Genomic DNA, 18,099 nt, shown 5'->3' with positions numbered 1-18,099 from the left:
ACGAACGGGGCAGATATGCATTCATTGCCGATGCCAGTGCCCATCACTTACCAACAGTGCGAGGCCGAGGACTGCTCCGGTTCTGTAACAGATCGCCGCCACCTCTCTTGAGCTCGTTCAACTCACGCTCGATATCCTCTGCTTTGACATCCACAGCCTTCTGCCTCTTCTTGACTTCTAGCTCAAACTCGAGCGCCTTCTTGCGACGCTCCAGACGCTTCTGCATGAGCTCCTTGAGACTGTCACCAAAAGTCTTCATGAACCACTGCCCAGTCTGCTCGTTCTCAGCATCTGTCAGCGAACGGAAGAATGATTTCTGGTCATCAAGGTTCATTTGTGAAAGCTTCTCGAGTTTCTGCTCCAGTGTGATGGCTGCACCGTGCTCGTCAACCGCTGGCTTGGACGGAGGATGTCTGGGATCTTCCAGAAACGCGGTCTTGTCCAGTTGAGCATAGCTCATAGTTCGCAGTTGTGCTTCGTCGTAGTCGATCTGATCAAAAGCGCGCTTACTGCTGTCGCGAGCTGCCAGGGTAGGAAATGGGGACCGCTCGTCTTCGGATACTTCGACAGATGCACCCACTTTGGTGGTATTGCGCACGACCTGCTGTTCAGCCTCTTGACGCTTAGTCTCCTCCTCCTCCTTCCGGCGTTCTTCAATTCCCTTCTTAGCGTACCCTCTCATGACATTAAGGTCAGGAATAGCAACGAAGCCTTGATCATCTTGACCGGAGTCAACAGCAAAGCCTTGGTCGTCTCGATCGTCCATAGGCGAGCTTGCACGGTCATCTCGACCAGGTTGGGGGGCCACAACTTTGCGCTGTCGTTGAGTCGTACTGACAGCACGTCTACCAGTATAGCTTGGGGGAGCCTGCTTGGAAGGTGTGCTTTCGGGAATTCCGCCCACATCCCACTGCTTTGCGTCGAGGTCCTTCTCATCGAACAGCGCAGTTGTAGAGTCGTCATCCGGTCTAACCTCATAGTCGATTTCGCGATCACGTCGAACAATGGGCTTATCAACGTACAACCTCTGTTGTGCACCTGGCTGAACCATGGACGGACCCTGTCCAAATAGCCCTTGTTTTGTACCAGAGTTCGCCCTGGCGACGAGCTTGTTCACGGCAGCTGATCCTCCATATTAGTACATGTGGATACGCTATTCGTTGGGTTTGCTTACGCTTGATGAACCCCTCCCCACGCCATACAGCCGTCTTCTCATCCACTCCGTCATTGTATTGGTCCTCGCCATAGTCACCAGCGCGTGCGGCGTCGAACATGGTCGAGTCGTGGCTGGCGATCGAATCGGCCGACTGCTGGCGGCTCTGCTCCATATCAGTTGTGTCGGGAAGCGAAACCGCAGATTGACTTACATGGTTCTGGCCGAACCGGTCATTTCGTGTGCCAAGGGTGCTCTTGATCCGGGTGTCTTTGCCAGATGCCATCTCAGCACCATGGGCATTGCCATTCGTACTCTGCGAGGTCTGATGCTTCAACCCTGGGCTTGCACCTCTGCTCAGAGGCAGCGTGTTCTTCACCGGAATCTTCAACTCTCTCGCTGAGTCGAAGGGTGCGTGAAGTGTGTGCAACCGCGGCTGAGATGGACCAAGAGGTACACGTGCGTCAAATTCACGAGGAGGAATGACTTGTTGCTTGACTACCGTCTCAGAGCCGTCAGCTTGCTCGGACAGTGGTCTCTCATTTTGCAGCCTGGAAGCAGGTCGAGCTGGAGTATGTACACCTGGACCGTCTCGGGCAGATTGAAGAGCAACGTGACGTTGCTGACTCGTGATTTGCGGGTTCGAGGCAAGACCATTGTTCGAGCCGTTCGTAGACATTGGCTGCGTCTTCACGTTGGGGGGAAATTGCATGGTCTCATCACGACCATTGAGAGGCATCGTTGCAGCTCTGCAGAACGCTTCATCAGTCAAGCAGCTGCGTGCAATGTATGATCTTCCTCTCCTGGAAGCAAAGAAAGTAGTGGTCGTTGGATGGATGCAAAACTCGCGTCTCATGGCGCGTCGAAAGTCGAAAGTGAAGTGGGGCAATCGCCTGATCACGTGATTGCTATCTTGCCAGCGAGCATGCCACCATGTCAAGGTATCCTGGCAGGTAATGAGCACGGGCAACGGGAGAAACATGATCTTCGAATACTGAGAAGAATTTTTTCCGTATTTCAAACAGTCGCTCAGGACACAGCATATATGTCACCATGTATCGCCCAAGCCACCATAAATAGACCAGGGTATATTATCTCGTTCAGACATGTCAGGACCAGCCATAGATGCATTTCGATGGCTCAAGCGGCGATCGACCGATCTCAATTTCCAATACTCGATTTTGAGATCTTCTTCTTCCGGCGGCTGTCATCCTCACCGTCCGCGTCATTGCCCGTATCCTCCCCGAATGCATCATCGTGAGCCCTACGTTTGGGCCGGCGCCAGGGCGTCATAGTCAGAGCTCGCTGCATTTTGTGTCAGTGTAGGCCTGGAAGCACGGAGTCTGCGAGCACTAGCTTACCTTGTAGACTACTTCATCGTCACTGCTCGTGGTCGAGTCTGCCTTTTCCTTACCTCTGGGTTGTGGCTCGCCCATGCTGGAGATAGGACGATGTCTGCTTCCAGAAAAGCCGTTCACCTCCTCGTGTAGCTCCGATGTAGCATTGGGATCCCATATCGCTAAGCCTCCTGGTGGTGTGGCATCGCCAATCGGCTCGCCTTTGGCATACTCGGCCAGCGAACCGTTGATCCCCGTGAGCGACCACGCAAATACAGCCACATCCCGGATAGCAGCCATAAGGCCAGCTTCCGCTGGATCGGGCATGCTTGGAAAGCCAACATTTGGCATGGCTGAGGCTTGTTGAATGGATGTCGGAAGTACAGGTGACGACGCCCAAGGAGTCGCAAATATGCCGTTATCGAAATCAGGCGTAGCAACGTCCGACATGGCAGGCGGAACGAGTGCACGAGCCTTTCTTAGCACAACGACCAGCCCGTCTGACGTGCACGAGATGACAGCCTCGAGCTCCAGAACTTGCTCATCTGGTGTTGTGTTGGTCGTGCTTGTTGAATTGTTGCCCGGCTCCCTATCAAAGAGAGCATCTCGAGCAGCTTGCGCCTGGTCCATGCTTTGGTCGGAACTGGATCGGTGAGGATCATTTGCGTGATGACCATTGACACCGTTCGTGGTCGCCGTTTCAAGATTGTGGGTTGTCCCATTTAGCTGAGGGACGGAATCGGACGAATGTACTCCACGATCAAGCACAGCGGCCACGTCGGGTTGCGGCGTCATTGAAGTTCGCATACTGCCGCTGGACCGAGATTGAGGAATGGCCACGCCACCATCCTCCTCGTCACTTTCTTCCATATCAGACATGGTGACCGAGTGTGCCCTGGATGGCTGCTGGAGTGGGTTCCTGTACTTGAAGCGAAGGTAGGCGATGGAGTCGTTCGACTTTGCTGTTTCGAGGCATGTGACCGAGTCTTGTAAACACCCTTCGTCGATCATGTAGTAGAAGCTCTGGCCGGTGATTTGGTCCGGTTCGAGTCCCAGAATCTCCCTGACCCCAGTCGTTGCATACATGATGGATGAAGTGCGAGTGAATCGATTCAGGAATAGGGCAGCTCTGGGCTCTCTTTCGTGGACCTTTGGCTCCTGGTAGAACTTGCTCGACAAATACGACAACATGTGGTAGCGCGGATCCCTAGGCGCCGACGAGAACACCTTGCGAACATGGTGCGAGTCGATCGCTCTCTCTGTTGATGTTTAGCACAGCCGTTGACATTGAGAGGTTCCGGACACCTACGTTGGGCCTTCGGTGAAGCGGAGTAAACCGCTGTGCATCCGATGATCACATCGTGAACGACGGTAAAGACGCATTCGCAGCCAACCCAGTCACCGCTCTTGTTCTTGATGCGACAGTAGTTCAGTGATGCTGCCTTGTCGAGAGCAATACCTCGGGAATGGATGTCCTTGGCAAAGGGAATCTCCTCGGGATGGAAGTACTCCCAGCATGATTTGCCACGGACTTCGGCAGGACTGTAGCCAAGAATGTATTCGATACTCTCGGAACAGAACTTGATGCGGGCGTCCAGGGACAGATCTGAGTTGCCGCATTAGCAAGTCTCGCTGGGCGATGGGATATGACATACCATGAATAGTGATGAAGACGGTTTCCATGTTGAACGGAGTACGTTTTCTTCAGAGGCCTAAAAGCGCTCTAAGCTCCGAGCAGTCCTAAAAGACGCTGGAGTGTTCGGAGCAGCATTGGGGCACCGCCAGATACTTGAATAGTTACTCAGGACATGTACTGAAACGTTTGCAGAGCTTTGCGACCTGTACTCTCATCAAGCGAAAGCCAGGTTTCGATGATGTGTGACACAACTTGTACGTCGCGAAGGGTGCTTTCGTGAGTCGGTAAGGAACCTCCTATCGGTCGCCAAAGCGTATTATTCGTCGGGGAACAGGGAACCAGACGCTTTAGTCCAGGCCCTAGCTGTCGAGAAGAGAATAATGTTGACTATTCGTGGACAAGACCAGAAGACAGAGGTTGCGGCGAAGCAGTAGTGGCTGTGGACGCCTCGCTTCCTAACACGAGCACCTGTTTGACAGCCCCACGAGCAGGTACGGAGGGTCTGTGCGTTTTCAGTCCTCTGCAGGCAATCGACGATGCGATTCAAAGGTCACCAGGAACCGTTAGGCGCTATGTTCCGGTCGTCGCCAGAAGAGAAGATGTCAAGCGGAAATGTATTCTGAAAATTCTGGGCCGCTGTCTTGGGCCGAAGTCGTGCACGCTATAGGCTCTTTTGCTGGGAGCGTCTCCGGAGACATGGCGTGAAAGCCTTTTGGTTCTTTTCCTGGCAACCACAGCCGTGAGCCACGCCTCTTTTCTCCCTCGGGTTCAAGTTCAATGCTGTGGAGTGGCGGTACGAAATTACGTCAACAAAGCGTGCCCAAGCCCGGAAGCTTTCTGCGGAGCGCTCAAGCGAGACGCAACGGCGCTCTACACAGCCAATGAAGCCTCTGATTTCACAGGCGGCTTGTAGATCATACATTAAAATCCTAGGCGGACCACGAGGTACTCGGCGTTTTGGGCTATTTTCGCATTTGCAGGACGCTGCCAGAGAGTCACTGCCCAGCGTCAAATTCATTGGTATGAACGTACAATTGAGCCTGAATCGCTGTTGCAGTGTGACATGACCTGTCAGGTAAGCGATGCCTGTTCTCAAAAGCGTGGGATTCTATCTCCACCGACTATTGCCAACATGAACATACCCGAAAGAGCTCGTAACCGTTACTGCCACCCTTGTCTGCTGCATCCCGAGACCATACACTGTGCAGAGCAGATGATATTGTCCGGCGGCAGCCCAGACCGATACTGTGAGTGAAGTACCCCCAGGGAGCCAGGAAACATTTTTGAATCAGCGACACGCCGCGCCTACACGCTGGAATGCCAAGCGCGGCACCTAATGCGATGAAAATCGGGCTACCCCGTCTGGGCACCGGTCAAGACACTATTGCGTGTACAGGTGCGCATATGTCATGAATCCGAGATTCAGACAAGGACCCTCGAGCACAGGCATTATGCTCCGGCGTCTGGTGGACCACGCCATGCTGCTCGCCCAGTTGGGAACAGAATCGAGGCTTTAACAGAAAGATTGCGGTAGGTTGGCAGACCCTCGAACGCTTCAAACTGGCAAGAGGTCAAAGCGTTGCAGCGACAGGGCATGTCCCTGTCGAACGCCACGTTTGAGACGTTTACTGCAGGTGTTTCTTTTCGTGCAGCCAAATCGCCGATGCTTGGTGGAAGCCATGACATCGGGTTTGCGGGAGAAGCTGTGTGCACACAACCTCCTGTCATTAGGCACGAAGTCCATTTTGACATCTGCCAACAACACCAGTGGACGGTATAGCAGTTGTCAATCCGCACTAACAGCACACAACAGCCGTCCAGAACATGCCAGCGCATCCTCAGACGGACAGAGGCCTTCAACTGACGCAAAGGTCTCGTCACATCCACCACCAGCAGTGCGACACCGATACATGAGACTGGCAGACCTGAAGCGCAGCGGTGCAGAACATCGCCATTCAACGACAGTACGGGCGTTATTGCCAACTATTATGATTCAGACTGAACTGTCTGCCTAAGGAAGCAGTCAGCGATATGGATTCTCCAGGTGGGAAGTGTATCTGCTGTCGAAGACTTACACGAGCCAATCCATGCCCTCGCTGATGCCCTTGCCGTCGATGACAGAACAAGCAACAATACTCCAATTTCGATCTCGCAGCTCACCAAGGCTTAATGCTTCTGATATTTCTCCAGCACCTTGAGCGCCAGGCTATTGCGGCTCATGTCAGTCATGTTGTGTGATGGTTATCTCGAATCTGCACGGCACACATACCTGATCCTGCTTGTTCGCAAATACCAACAGAGCAGCATCTTTAAGCTCCTCCTCGTTCAACATATTTTTCAACTCGTCTGCAGCAATTTCTAACCGCTCGATGTCGGTCGAGTCAACCACGAAAATGACAGCAGCTGTGTTGGCATAGTATGACCGCCAGTACGGTCTAATGGAAGTCTGACCGCCCAAATCCCAAACGTCAAAGTTCAACTTGCCGTACTGAACGGATCTATAGGAGATCAGCGAAAGCCGGGGCAAATATCAGTCTTGGCATACTCGACGTTGAATCCAATTGTAGGTATTGTCGTGACCACTTCGCCAATCTGTTCGTGCCAAATCAGAGGACTGCTCCCATGTGTACCCAGACAGTGCACGACTTGCCTTCAATCTGTAGAGTAATGTTGTCTTTCCTGCATTATCCTACCAGTACGTTAGCCCTAATGCTCTGTCACCGCATTTTGCCCAACTTCGGTTCTTACCAAACCCAATATCAAAATTCGAATATCCTTCTTGCCGAAGAACAACCCGGAGAAGAGTTTAGATATCTGGCCGCCCATCACGATGGATTGTGTCGTTTCGGGCAGGCCGGGTTGCGCCTTGGCAGGCGGAAATTCAGCTGCGAGTCCTCAAGCGGAGAGTCTTTGGTCGCGGCACTGGTGTTTTGTATAGCCTTATGCTGATCTTCAATTGTTCGTCGATTGCACAATTGATGTTGACAGACGGGGACGCTTATAGATGGAACACGTGGATTCCAACGATGTTGGTTGAAGGAGTGAGGATGACACGAGCCGGTCCTGGTTGCCTTCCGCGAAGCCACAGGCATCCCAAATTTACTTTCTTGGCAGTGGTGGCACTCTCTGATTATCACCCCTGCCTTTCTCGTTCTTCATTCCCTGTACATATCCTCAGGAATCTGAAAATCAAAGCGGCTATTACGCATCAGCAGATTATATCTCGACTCTGAACGCGACGTGTGATCGCTGCGTCAGGGCAAGACAGGCAGCATGGGCCTAGCGTTCCATCGATTCTAAGAGCGAGTCGTGGTCCTAGTGCACCTACATGGGAGCCCACATCCAATGCCATCGCACATTGTTTCTACTCAGGTGACGGACGGTCTCTATATCTCTTGCAGCTCCGAGCATGCGTTGACGGAGAAGTCTCCATCTGCGTCCAGGGGAACGTCCAGAGCAGGGTGCTTGCACCCTTTCTCTTGAGATTTTATTCTGGACGTTACTCGAGCCGCAGATAGAGACTTTTCCGTGAACGCGCCTACCATCACATGGATGGTCAGAACGTTCATGACAGGAAGACATGTGACGCCCGTCCCAAGGCAGGTGCGTCATGAGGTCGCGGCTAGGACTTATTCAATACCGGCTGACAAGTCACACGCAAGCAGGTACGATCACATCGATTGCCCTCACTTGCCTGACTACCTGGGTAAGCTCGGTACTGGTTTCCGGCCATCACAACTTCGCCTTCACCTGCTGCCCCTTCTGTTCCAGCTCCTTCTGCTCCCTCACCCTCTCCAACGCGGCGTTCAAACTCCTCTTCGTGTTCTCAAAATAAATATGGCTGAAGTCACTGCTCGCCTGACCACTGATCGTCCTCGCCTGGATCCCATGCGATATTGTCCCGCCCCTGACAAAATGGAACACCTTCGCTATTTCCCAGTCACGTCCACCGTTGTCTTTCCGCGGATCAAAGCCTACGATTTCACTATATCGATCCATCAACTCGTCAGGATCGGGCATCCCTGACTCCGCTCGGTTTTGTGGTGCATAAGGCGAGTCAGCACTCTGCCCTCCCGGATGACCTGTGCTGGTCTGTGTGTTCCAGAAAGGTCCGACAACGTATACGTCGTCCATGAGCGGGTGGCCAATTGTGGACAACTCCCAATCGAGGATTGCTATCACGCGGGGCTCTGTTGGGTGAAGTACCTGTTGGACTGTGTCAGACCACTTGCAGGGTTTGGCTCGAACACGGATTCACTCACCACGTTATCGAACTTGTAGTCGCCATGCACAATCGAATACCGGTCACCAGGCAAATGTGCCCTCACATACTCAATGATCTCGTCATACCGCTCATGAGCTCTCCCCAGCTCCTTGCCAGTCTTCACGTCCTTGACCTTGGCTTGCTGAGCCTCGATCCTCGCAAACGTGTTGCAATGTCGTTTGTAAAAGTCCGTTTTCTTGCCGAAGCCCTCCAGACCAATCGAGTCCGGGTCGATGCTGTGCATCCACGCCAGTGTCTCAATCATCGAGAACCACGCTTTCCTTCTATCGCTTGGCGACAGTTCACCGAGCATGGGGTCTGTGATGATGCGGCCTTTCACGAACTCCATAACGTAAAAAGCAGTTCCGATAACAGCAGGATCCATACAAAGCACAAACACCTTCGGCACTGGAAACCCCTTTACCTTGCCCAGAGCCTCCAACACCCGAAATTCTCGATCAACTTGATGTGCAACAGGCTGATGATCGTGCCGCTCGGCTTTTTGCGAAGGATGAACCTCTTTCCTGCGGCATCATCCACAAAGTAGGTAGGATTGCTCTGTCCATAGCCAATCTTCGTGGACTTGACTGGCAACTTTAGACCCTGAATCGAGCTGTTGGCCTGCAGGTACTTTCCCAGGGCCGCATCGTCGAGATCGTGCCGCGCTGAGGGCGCGACTTTCTTCAGCTCTTCCTGTGACATGGCGTGACCTTGCCGTCCCTCTGCACGGCGGGTTGTAAATTCAAATGGTCACTCGGCCCGGGTCTGTTGAACAAGTCGACTGCTTTCTTCTGGCAGCCACCCCGAAGAGATGGTCCCTTCCCAGTGTCCGCCTCAGGTTACGGCAGTGAGAAGTGTACAGATAATTTCGCCGGATCTGGCGTCCCTGGATGCAGTATTGCCCGATTGAGTCGAGGATTACCGCTAGGGAGTCTGCTAGTCCGATGCCGTGTTCGTCACAGTATCAGATACAAGACGGTTTCAAGACAGATTGACCTCTCAGAATGCAAAGGCACATATCAATGTTGTTGACATGCGAGCGTGTATGCTACATAGTGAAAGAAGCACAGCAGTGGAGATCCGACTTGTCAGTGGTGACACGCCCGAGGAGTGCCGAGGTAAGCGGACGTGCCGACTTGCGAGGCATCCATCTACTTATGCATTCGAATTTCAAACGTTCGAGGCAGCCATCGCAACGTTTGGCAACGATGAGGCGCCGCTGCCGAGGCTCTGATTCAGTAGGCTATGGACATCTTCGGATAGGACATAGGACACCACCATGGTCTTGTCTCATCTCACGCATTTGCTCCAACCAAGTCATTGGCAGGAAATGTTTTCCGGTCAACATCACCTCCTTGCACCTGCTCGTGGTACCTGTTTTGGACGGCCACTTGTGGGTGAGCGCTCATGCAGTCTGCCAGGCCGCACGAACTTTCAGCGAAAGACATCGCTGTCCCTCGTCTGCGGTGCCTGTTTGCCAGCAAGCTCATTACCGACAGCCTTTCCAACGCCATCGACCCATCCCCCAACTCCGCCTGCACCTGCGCTCTTCTCCTCCCGGACGCGTCTGAGTTCAAGGACCCGCGCTCTCTCCACTTCGCTATCAAACTGCCCGACCGTTCCGCCCCAGTTGTTCATCTCTCTCAACTGCCGCTGCTTGGCCTCCACCAGTTCGATTTCCCTACTTCTTCTCCATTTGCCGAGCCAGCTGCTGTCCTCGCTTTCTTCAGATATGAGTGCCGAGTCTCGCTGCTTCTCTTGCTTTGAAACCTCCTCTGCTGCGGACGCCTTCGACGGACTGATTGGGTAGCTTGCGCCTGAAACACTTCGTTTGCGAACGTCCCGATTGCGGCGACGGGTGAGTCTAAGACGTGCCCAGATCGCGGCGATGCCGCGGTAGAGGTCGTCGAGCGGGCAGAAGCGGTTGAACTTTGCGGATAGGTTGGGCGACGCGCCACGAAGGATGCACGGGAGAAGCAGTAAGACAATGATTACGCCGGCTAGAGCGCAGGGACCGGCGATTGCTGCGACGGATGGAGGTGCCGCAGGTCCTGCCGAATGTGTAGCACTCGCAGAACCGATTGACGACGATGGAGGTGTCGCTGTCGTGCGTGTAGAAGAGGTAGAAGGCTGCAAGCCACCAATGCAGATATTGTTGTGGCACAGACAGGTATCTCCTTTCGAGTCTCGACAGGTTGTGGCGATCTGTGTAATCAAGCTGTCGCTCGCGGTCGAGTGGCTCATGTGGCTCATACTCATGCTGCCTGGCGTTGCAGTCGTAGTCACAGTCGTAGCTGGAGTAAAGGGTTCGGCACCAATGGAAATCGAACCGATTATGCTGCTCCAGGGGATGCTCGAGATTGACGCTGAGCTCGTCACTGGAAGCGAGTTGCTGGCAGTAGATGACATGATGGACAGCGTGGACGACATCTGCATGGACATTGAGCTAGAGACAGGCGTGCGGATGAGCGACGAAGAAATAGTAACAGTGGTCGTGCTCGGGCTATTGACTGTCTTTGTATTGGAAGCGGTCGCTTCGATCGTCGAAGGCGGCGAGAGCGTTGTTGGCGGTTCTGCAGTCACAGGGTCAACAAGCCAGATGGTGCTGTTACTTTCGTTGGAAGTTGTGGGCTGTGCTACGCTTCGAGGCGGCGTCCACCTTCCCGAACCGGCAGACTGCGCTGAGCATAATGAGAGTGAAAAGTTGGTGTGATTTGGCAACCTGGGGCCAAGACCGCGTTTGATGGCAGGCGCGGGAGTGGTACAAACGGTCGAATCGTTGCTGCCAATTAATATTAGCCCTAAAGTGCAGCTTTTGCGCAGAGTGCTTACCTTGTGCCATGTCCCATGCTCACATTCAGGTGCGCCATTGTCGTCGGCATGAGGCCGTCCTCGCCATCGTCCGTCTCGAGAGCCTGTAAGCGATTTGTGAGTTTCGAGAAGCTGCAGAAAAATGCAGCGATTAGATGGGGCTTGGCACTTTTGATGAACACTGTATGTAGAATGTTGAAACAGGTCACTTGCCGCCAGCAGGCATCAGACATCCGATCAAGAAAAGGCCAAGCGACTAGTCTTCATGTTTGATAGGTAAGTCGCCGTCGTCGGAGTGATCAACAGGAAGTGCGTCCAGGACACGGTAGCAACGGAGCCCAGCGAAACAACGCAGTAGCATTCACGACAGACAAAAGTGGTAGACTTGACAAGAGTGGCGTCCGTGTGAAGGTGGTGCATCGCGGCCCGACTTGCGGTGTCAACTGTTCATTAGTCTGCTAGTTTGCAGTCCCAACCAACACTTCCAGGCCTGTAAGCTGTGGATTTGCAATTGCGAAGACCAGTCTAATGTATCCAACCCATGATCTGCGCCAGGAACGCCGCAGACGCTCAAATGCGCGGGACCTCTCGACCTGGACGTCGTCTATTGGCTGTTGGCGGTAGTTGCTGGCATTTGCGTCCAATTCCATCCCTATCTCCACATCACAGAATAGCGTATATCCCAGAACGGCGTATCGAAGAACATGATTGAAGGAGTCTAGCAGCAGCCGCCAGCGGATCCAGATTGTACGCCCTGGCCCTGGCCGACCTGCACCGTCGGCTTGTTGTTCACAGTCGTCGTACCCATCCGCTCCTTGATCTGTCTTGCCATCGTCAAGAAAGCCTGCTCGACGTTGGAAGCATTCTTCGCAGAGGTCTCGAGGAAGGGGATGCCAATGCTGTCGGCGAATTCCTGGTCCAGTCAGCTGGGTGTGAGCTCCTCGGTAGAAGTCGACTCACCTTCGCCACTGTGTACTCGACTGCTCGCTTATCAGTCATATCGCTCTTGTTGCCAACCAGAAGCTTGTTGACTCCCTCAGTAGCATAACGGTCAATCTCCTGGAGCCATTGCTTGACGTTGTTGAACGAGTCCATATCCGTCACATCGTAAACAACGCAGATGCCGTGGGCGCCTCGGTAGTATGAGGATGTGATTGTTCGGAATCGTTCCTGGCCGGCAGTGTCCCACTGTACAGTATTAGCACTCTAGACACCCATGTAAATGCCTTGTGACTGACGATTTGTAGTTTGACGGTCTTGCCATCGAGCTCGATCGTGCGGATCTTCTGTAGGATTGTTAGCTTCGTCAAACACTGGTGTAGGCCGCAGCCTTAGTGGCCTAAGAGATGCCTGGAACGTACGAAATCCACTCCGATGGTAGAGATGTATGATTCAGTGTAGGTGTCGTCGGCAAACCGAAGGAGTAAACAGGACTTTCCGACGCCTGAGTCTCCGATGAGGAGGAGTTTGAAGAGGTAGTCGTATCTGCCGAGATCAGTATCATGTTCACAGGGGCTCATTCCCATGGCGCAAGGGCCGCGAGGGCGATGTGACGGTTGTTGAACGCTGTTACAGACGTTAGCATGCCTTGCTGTGATACCGACGCAGATCACGCTGATCGATAGCACCAACGAGGCAACGTACTACTCTGGATTCATGATGATGGTGGTCTCTGACAATGGGAAGAGCAAATGCGATCTGCTTAAGTGGTGGAAAGGTTCCTGGCGGACAAGCGATAATAGTAATGCGCGTGTCAAAGGAGTCCTCGGTTAGATCGTGCAAGTAACAAGTCGAACGAAGCAGAGGAATTGATGAGTGAAGATGTTGAACAACCAAGTCGCCGCGCAGTCGCAGGTGAATGAAGTGGCCTAGTATGCGATTGGCCCGGGCTCTCCGCTTTTGCCAAGGCTGTAATCAAGACCTCAGGCTCACGGGCTTGTGTTTCCGGGCCAGGTGATCTACAGAGTCAACTGGTCTTCATCATACGGCGGTGTGAAAGTGGTGCCTGCGATAGACATATCACTAGTGTATGGCTACGAATTTTACCTAGAGGTGGCCTCTTTACTGTTCCGCTCGGATATCGGGTGACCTCCGCGAGCAAGGAGGCACTCTTGATTGTGTCACCCATTCGACGCCATTCAGTTGGCAGAATGTCGCTGCTCGTCGCCTGAGCTGGCAATCAAGCCGACACGACGATTGAATTCAGCCGTCTGCAAGCGACGGTGCCAATGGCATACATGCTTTCGATGCGAGCCTCAGTCCACCAGGCCATGACAAGGCTACCATCAACAGAGCTTCAGGCATAGCCGTTGGCCTTCAGCCACTCCAGAAGGACTGCTTCGTCGCGATTCTTGTAGGCGGCATTGGCAGCAATCGAGTCGGAAATGATCACCAGACTGCGCGCGAAAGCAGTCGTGTCTTTGTCCTTGAAGAAGTTCGCAATGTCCTCAGCCACTGCTTCGTCAGCAAAACTGGTGAAGCCCATCTTGATCCATCTGTCGAGGACGATGTTCGAGACGCCCAATTTCTTGCTCACACGATCCCACTGATCTCGTGTGAACTCCCAGCCAACCAGACGATTTTCGTTGTTGGCAGCAACTGCAACAATAGCCGAATGCGCGTCCTGGGGTGGAACTTTGTCGGTCATCGCGAATTCGAGTAGTTCGCCCACCAGTTGCTTGTCTTTGGAACGACCAAGAGCGACGAGGCAGATCTCCTTCCCGTCGACTGACTTGGTCTTCAAGTATTCGTCTTTGACAGTGTTCCACTCGTACTTGCCGCCGTTGGCGACTGCCATGTTGAATACAACATTTCGCAGATTTTGATGGATGGCCTTTTCGTCGCCCCCTTTCCACGCCTCAAACCTCTTCTTGCCCTCAGCAATCGTTGCCTCGTGTCCAGAGTTGGCAGCGAGCCCAATGAGGAGCTTGCGCAATTGGCCTGTGAGCCACTCTTCGTCTTGCTTGAACTCCCAGCCAGAGGCCTCCACGGCTGGAGACACAAGTTTGAGCGAGAACTTCTTCAGCCCAGCTGAAACCTCTTTGTTCTCGGAGAATACTGACTTCACCTTTGAAAGCGAGCTGGCGACCTGTGCCCAGACGAGGTAGCTCTTCTCATCCTGGAAGCCCTCCAGGAGGGACAATAACGCTGGTGTAGTCCCGTTGCCGGCGACAGCTAGAGCACCGGCGTCTCCGACTAACCCGATTCTGTCTTCTTCACTAAGCCTATCCTTAGATTGACCGAGCTTCTGCAATCGCGGTGGCGGGTAGTTAGTCCGGTAGAAACCGGTTTGATCGGCATTGATTTTGTAGAATTCGTCATCCACTTCACGAATGGTGTCTTCTTTGGTCGTCAGCGCACTGTGTACCACCTTTTCGGGGCTTCCTGTCCGAAGGCCGACCGGGATCCACCATATTGTTTCGTCCTCCTCAGCCTTAATATCGCCGGTCGTCAAGAATCTGCTTTGCTTAATGCTGATCTGGCCAGGCTCTTCGGCGACTGTGACAACAGGAAACCCAATCTTCTTGATCCACGGGTCCATGAAGGCCTTTACATCTTGTCCAGACGCTTTGCTTAGAGCATCCCATAGCTGCAAGTCTGGTCAGCCCTGAGGCAAAAAGAAAAAAGGCCGGGTCCTGGGACAAAATCTGGCCAGGGAGGGCGCTGCATGTCCTTCGATCAGGCTGCACAGATCACCCAGATCGAAGCTCAGGCTTCAGTACAGGCTTAGCGGGGACTTACATCGTCTGTTCGTGCGTTGCCGTAGGCATGAATCTTGAGGTAATCGCTGACGCCCTTCAGGAAGATCTCCTGACCAAGGTGGTTGCTCAACATGCGAATGGTGGAAGAGCCTTTCAGATAGGAGATGTGGTCGAAAATCTGGTCCACTTCCAAGGCGTTGCGAACTGGTACTTCGATCGGGTGAGACGCTCGCAGCGAGTCCAGCTGCAGGGCTGATTGATATCCTTCAGTCTACGCGCAAGTCAATATCAGAGTAGCACAATACCTCTGGGCATTTTACGAACCACGAACTGGGACCACACTTTCCTATAGAAATTTCGTTAGCTTAATTTCGGGAGGCGCTACATGCTTGTAGGCAGCATTCAAAGGGAATACTGCACGCTAGACTTACCATTCTGGATGCAGATAATCTGTCGCAAGCCAGCCGACCCAAGTAGCGAAACCCTCGTTGAGCCACAATTCATTCCACCAGTCCATCGTGACGAGATTGCCGAACCATTGGTGGGCCAGCTCGTGAGCAACAACATAAGCAACGCGGTTCTTGAAACGCGCGTCTGACTTCTCTTCATCGAACAGGACAGCTGTAGTGCGGTACGTGACTAGACCCCAGTTCTCCATAGCTCCCATAGCAAATTCGTGGACAGCCAGAAGATCGGACTTCGGTAAAGGATACTCGATGTCGAAGATGTCAGAGAAGTAGTCTAGGATCTTGTGTGCGTGATCGAGAGCGAAGCGACCTTGCTCTTTGAGGCCTCGAGTTGTATAGACGCGAACCGGAATGTTCTTGCCATTGTACTGACGTTCCGTGTGGGCTTCAACATACTCGAAATCACCAATCGCCCAGGCCGCAAGATAGGTACTCATCGGAGGCGTCTTCTCGAAAGACACGACCTTAAGGCCGTCTTTGCTCCCCTTTCGTGTTCCTTTCTCGGGCATGTTGGAGAGAGCGACCAGATCTTCCGGAATCTCGACTTCGAACTCAAAGGAGGCCTTCAGATTCGGCTCATCGAAACAAGGAAATGCTGTTCGTGCATCACATGCCTCAAACTGAGTGCTGAACATGTAGTGATGCTCGCCATCACTGGGTGTCCCTGATGCAGGGGTCTCCGTCGGCTTGTACTTTGCTCGGTAGAAACCACGCATGGCATTGTTCATAGTGCCTCTGAACTTGAGCGAGATGGTTGTATCTCCGGGACTGAGTGACTCGGTGAGCTTGACGGTGACCCGCTCATTCGACTTGTCGTAGGTGGCATCCTTGAGAGTAGCGTCCTTTCCTAGGACTTCAGCAGCAGTGATCTCAATTTCCTTCACATTGAGCACAACTTCGTCGGTGGAAGATTTTACCGACGAGTCGATCTTCACCGTTCCTTCATAGCCCCAACTTCCGCCGAACTCAAGGTTGTAAAGGGACACATTGTAGTTGGTAGGCTTGATGCTGCGTACACAAGTCAATGATCCGCGTGCATATTTTCAGCGTGAGAAATCGGTGGAGAGACGAGCTTACGTATCTGGGAGGACGTCCCGATCAGACGGTCGTGACATGCTTGCTCTGACTTCCGCAGAGCAAAAGCGACGCTGCGAATGCCTGAATGAAGACAATTGCTGGGCAACTTTAGCAGCCTGAGGGGCGAGCAGTAATGGCGGGGCACTCCTAAACTGTCTAAGTGGAGATATCGAGATCGTTCGGGCACAACTTGAAACCGTGACCGAAGATGAGAAAGTGGTAGAAGTAGGGACGCTTCGACATTGCGACAGAAGCGTCTGGAGGATCTTCATCTACTCTTGCACCTGCCAGTGCCCTCACTCATCGGCCAGACCTGCCGCTGTAGCCGTATACCCTTTGCAAATAGGCGCCCTACTGGCATATAACACGTCAAAATCATAATTTCGCCATGCGTACAGCTGCAGGCGTCAACGCGTCTCCAACCAGCGGTGATCATATCCGCACGCGACGCCAAAAAAGTCCCCCCACACCGCGGATACAAGAGTGTTAGCTCTTGTTCCTGAGTATGGCAGCGACGTCAGGCCGTCGGCCCGCCGGTGGCTCCGACGATGACGGAGATGCCATCAGGTCATCTGCGCGAAGGAGGGACCGCGACAACGATGCCGAGAACGCGAGAGACTTCGAGGTGACGAGGACGTGGGACTTGCTGCAAGAGGGCGAAGATGGGACACTCACAGGCGCGGTCTTCGACTTGCTGGAGTCCGACAAGCGTAGACGGCTACAGAAAGACACAACGCCGCTACAGCGAGGGATCATCCGCCATGTAGTGCTTGTTCTGGACATGTCCATGGCCATGGCGGAGAAAGACCTACGGCCTACGAGATATCTACTGACACTGACGTACCTCACACAATTCATCAACGAGTTCTTCGAGCAGAATCCAATTTCACAACTGGGCATAGTTGGCATGCACGATGGAATCGCGGTCAGAATATCTAAGATGTCCGGTAATCCAACTGAGCACCTTACGATCGTGGCGAAGATGCGCTCGACGTACGAGCCAAAGGGAAATCCTTCGTTGGAGAACGCTCTCGAGATGGCTCGGGCGTCTCTGTTTCATGCTCCTCAGCATGGTACAAGAGAGATTCTGTTGGTGTTTGGAGCGCTACATACCTCAGATCCAGGCGACATACATGTCACGATTGGCAAACTAACAGCGGCACATATCAGAGCCTCAGTGATAGGACTGGCGGCACAGGTGGCCATCTGCGCCGAGCTGGTAAGCAAGACGAACAACAAGTCGACCGCGAACTACCATGTCGTGCTTGACGAGCGGCATTACCGAGACCTTCTTCTCAACTACACCACACCGCCGGTCACATACACGACGCCAGCTTCCATCAAAGCCACACAAGGATCCTCGAGTGCATCACTACTTATGATGGGGTTTCCTTCTCGAACAGTCTCCGACAAGCCTACACTGTGCGCATGCCACACGAAACCTTCATATTCAGGCTACCTCTGCTCGAGATGCGGCACCAAAGTGTGCTCCTTGCCAGCTGAATGCACAGTTTGTGGTCTGACTCTGATCCTGTCAACACATCTGGCGCGATCATACCACCACTTGTTTCCGCTACACAATTGGCAAGAGGTTCCATGGTCAGATGCGTGGCGAAGCGAGTCATGTTTCGGTTGCCAGAAACCATTTCCAGA

General features: G+C 53.3%; 6 protein-coding genes across 6 annotated transcripts; all 6 read right to left on the bottom strand.

The window, feature by feature from the left end:
* Positions 1 to 43: 43 nt before the first annotated feature.
* AB675_10249 (uncharacterized protein) lies at positions 44 to 1,892 on the bottom strand (the record flags this gene model as incomplete). Its single annotated transcript, XM_018139006.1, has 3 exons — positions 44 to 1,122; positions 1,175 to 1,319; positions 1,368 to 1,892. The coding sequence occupies 3 exons, from the start codon at positions 1,890 to 1,892 to the stop codon at positions 44 to 46; spliced, it is 1,749 nt and encodes a 582-aa protein (XP_017997362.1).
* A 422-nt stretch (positions 1,893 to 2,314) lies between these two features.
* On the bottom strand, positions 2,315 to 4,173 carry AB675_10248 (uncharacterized protein; the record flags this gene model as incomplete). Its single annotated transcript, XM_018139005.1, has 4 exons — positions 2,315 to 2,458; positions 2,515 to 3,749; positions 3,800 to 4,096; positions 4,146 to 4,173. The coding sequence occupies 4 exons, from the start codon at positions 4,171 to 4,173 to the stop codon at positions 2,315 to 2,317; spliced, it is 1,704 nt and encodes a 567-aa protein (XP_017997337.1).
* Positions 4,174 to 6,112: 1,939 nt separating this feature from the next.
* Positions 6,113 to 6,952, bottom strand: AB675_10247 (ADP-ribosylation factor-like protein 1; the record flags this gene model as incomplete). Its single annotated transcript, XM_018139004.1, has 5 exons — positions 6,113 to 6,137; positions 6,202 to 6,332; positions 6,396 to 6,614; positions 6,672 to 6,815; positions 6,875 to 6,952. 5 exons carry the CDS (start codon positions 6,950 to 6,952, stop codon positions 6,113 to 6,115), a joined length of 597 nt encoding a protein of 198 aa, XP_017997411.1.
* A 906-nt stretch (positions 6,953 to 7,858) lies between these two features.
* Positions 7,859 to 9,092, bottom strand: AB675_10246 (Acyl-CoA dehydrogenase family member 10; the record flags this gene model as incomplete). The annotated part of the gene is made up of 3 exons (XM_018139003.1): positions 7,859 to 8,332; positions 8,389 to 8,798; positions 8,834 to 9,092. 3 exons carry the CDS (start codon positions 9,090 to 9,092, stop codon positions 7,859 to 7,861), a joined length of 1,143 nt encoding a protein of 380 aa, XP_017997384.1.
* A 732-nt stretch (positions 9,093 to 9,824) lies between these two features.
* Positions 9,825 to 12,859, bottom strand: AB675_10245 (GTP-binding protein ypt1; the record flags this gene model as incomplete). Its single annotated transcript, XM_018139002.1, has 8 exons — positions 9,825 to 11,172; positions 11,223 to 11,305; positions 11,971 to 12,114; positions 12,162 to 12,389; positions 12,440 to 12,487; positions 12,563 to 12,645; positions 12,712 to 12,767; positions 12,846 to 12,859. 8 exons carry the CDS (start codon positions 12,857 to 12,859, stop codon positions 9,825 to 9,827), a joined length of 2,004 nt encoding a protein of 667 aa, XP_017997446.1.
* Positions 12,860 to 13,497: 638 nt separating this feature from the next.
* On the bottom strand, positions 13,498 to 16,484 carry AB675_10244 (Alanine/arginine aminopeptidase; the record flags this gene model as incomplete). The annotated part of the gene is made up of 5 exons (XM_018139001.1): positions 13,498 to 14,790; positions 14,943 to 15,173; positions 15,227 to 15,248; positions 15,334 to 16,377; positions 16,447 to 16,484. 5 exons carry the CDS (start codon positions 16,482 to 16,484, stop codon positions 13,498 to 13,500), a joined length of 2,628 nt encoding a protein of 875 aa, XP_017997428.1.
* Positions 16,485 to 18,099: the final 1,615 nt, after the last annotated feature.

Source organism: Cyphellophora attinorum (genome assembly GCF_001299255.1).
Source record: "Cyphellophora attinorum strain CBS 131958 chromosome Unknown Contig24, whole genome shotgun sequence".
NCBI classification, from domain to species: domain Eukaryota; kingdom Fungi; phylum Ascomycota; class Eurotiomycetes; order Chaetothyriales; family Cyphellophoraceae; genus Cyphellophora; species Cyphellophora attinorum.
Note: the sequence above shows the minus strand (reverse complement) of the source record. Positions and strands in the feature narration are given on the sequence as shown.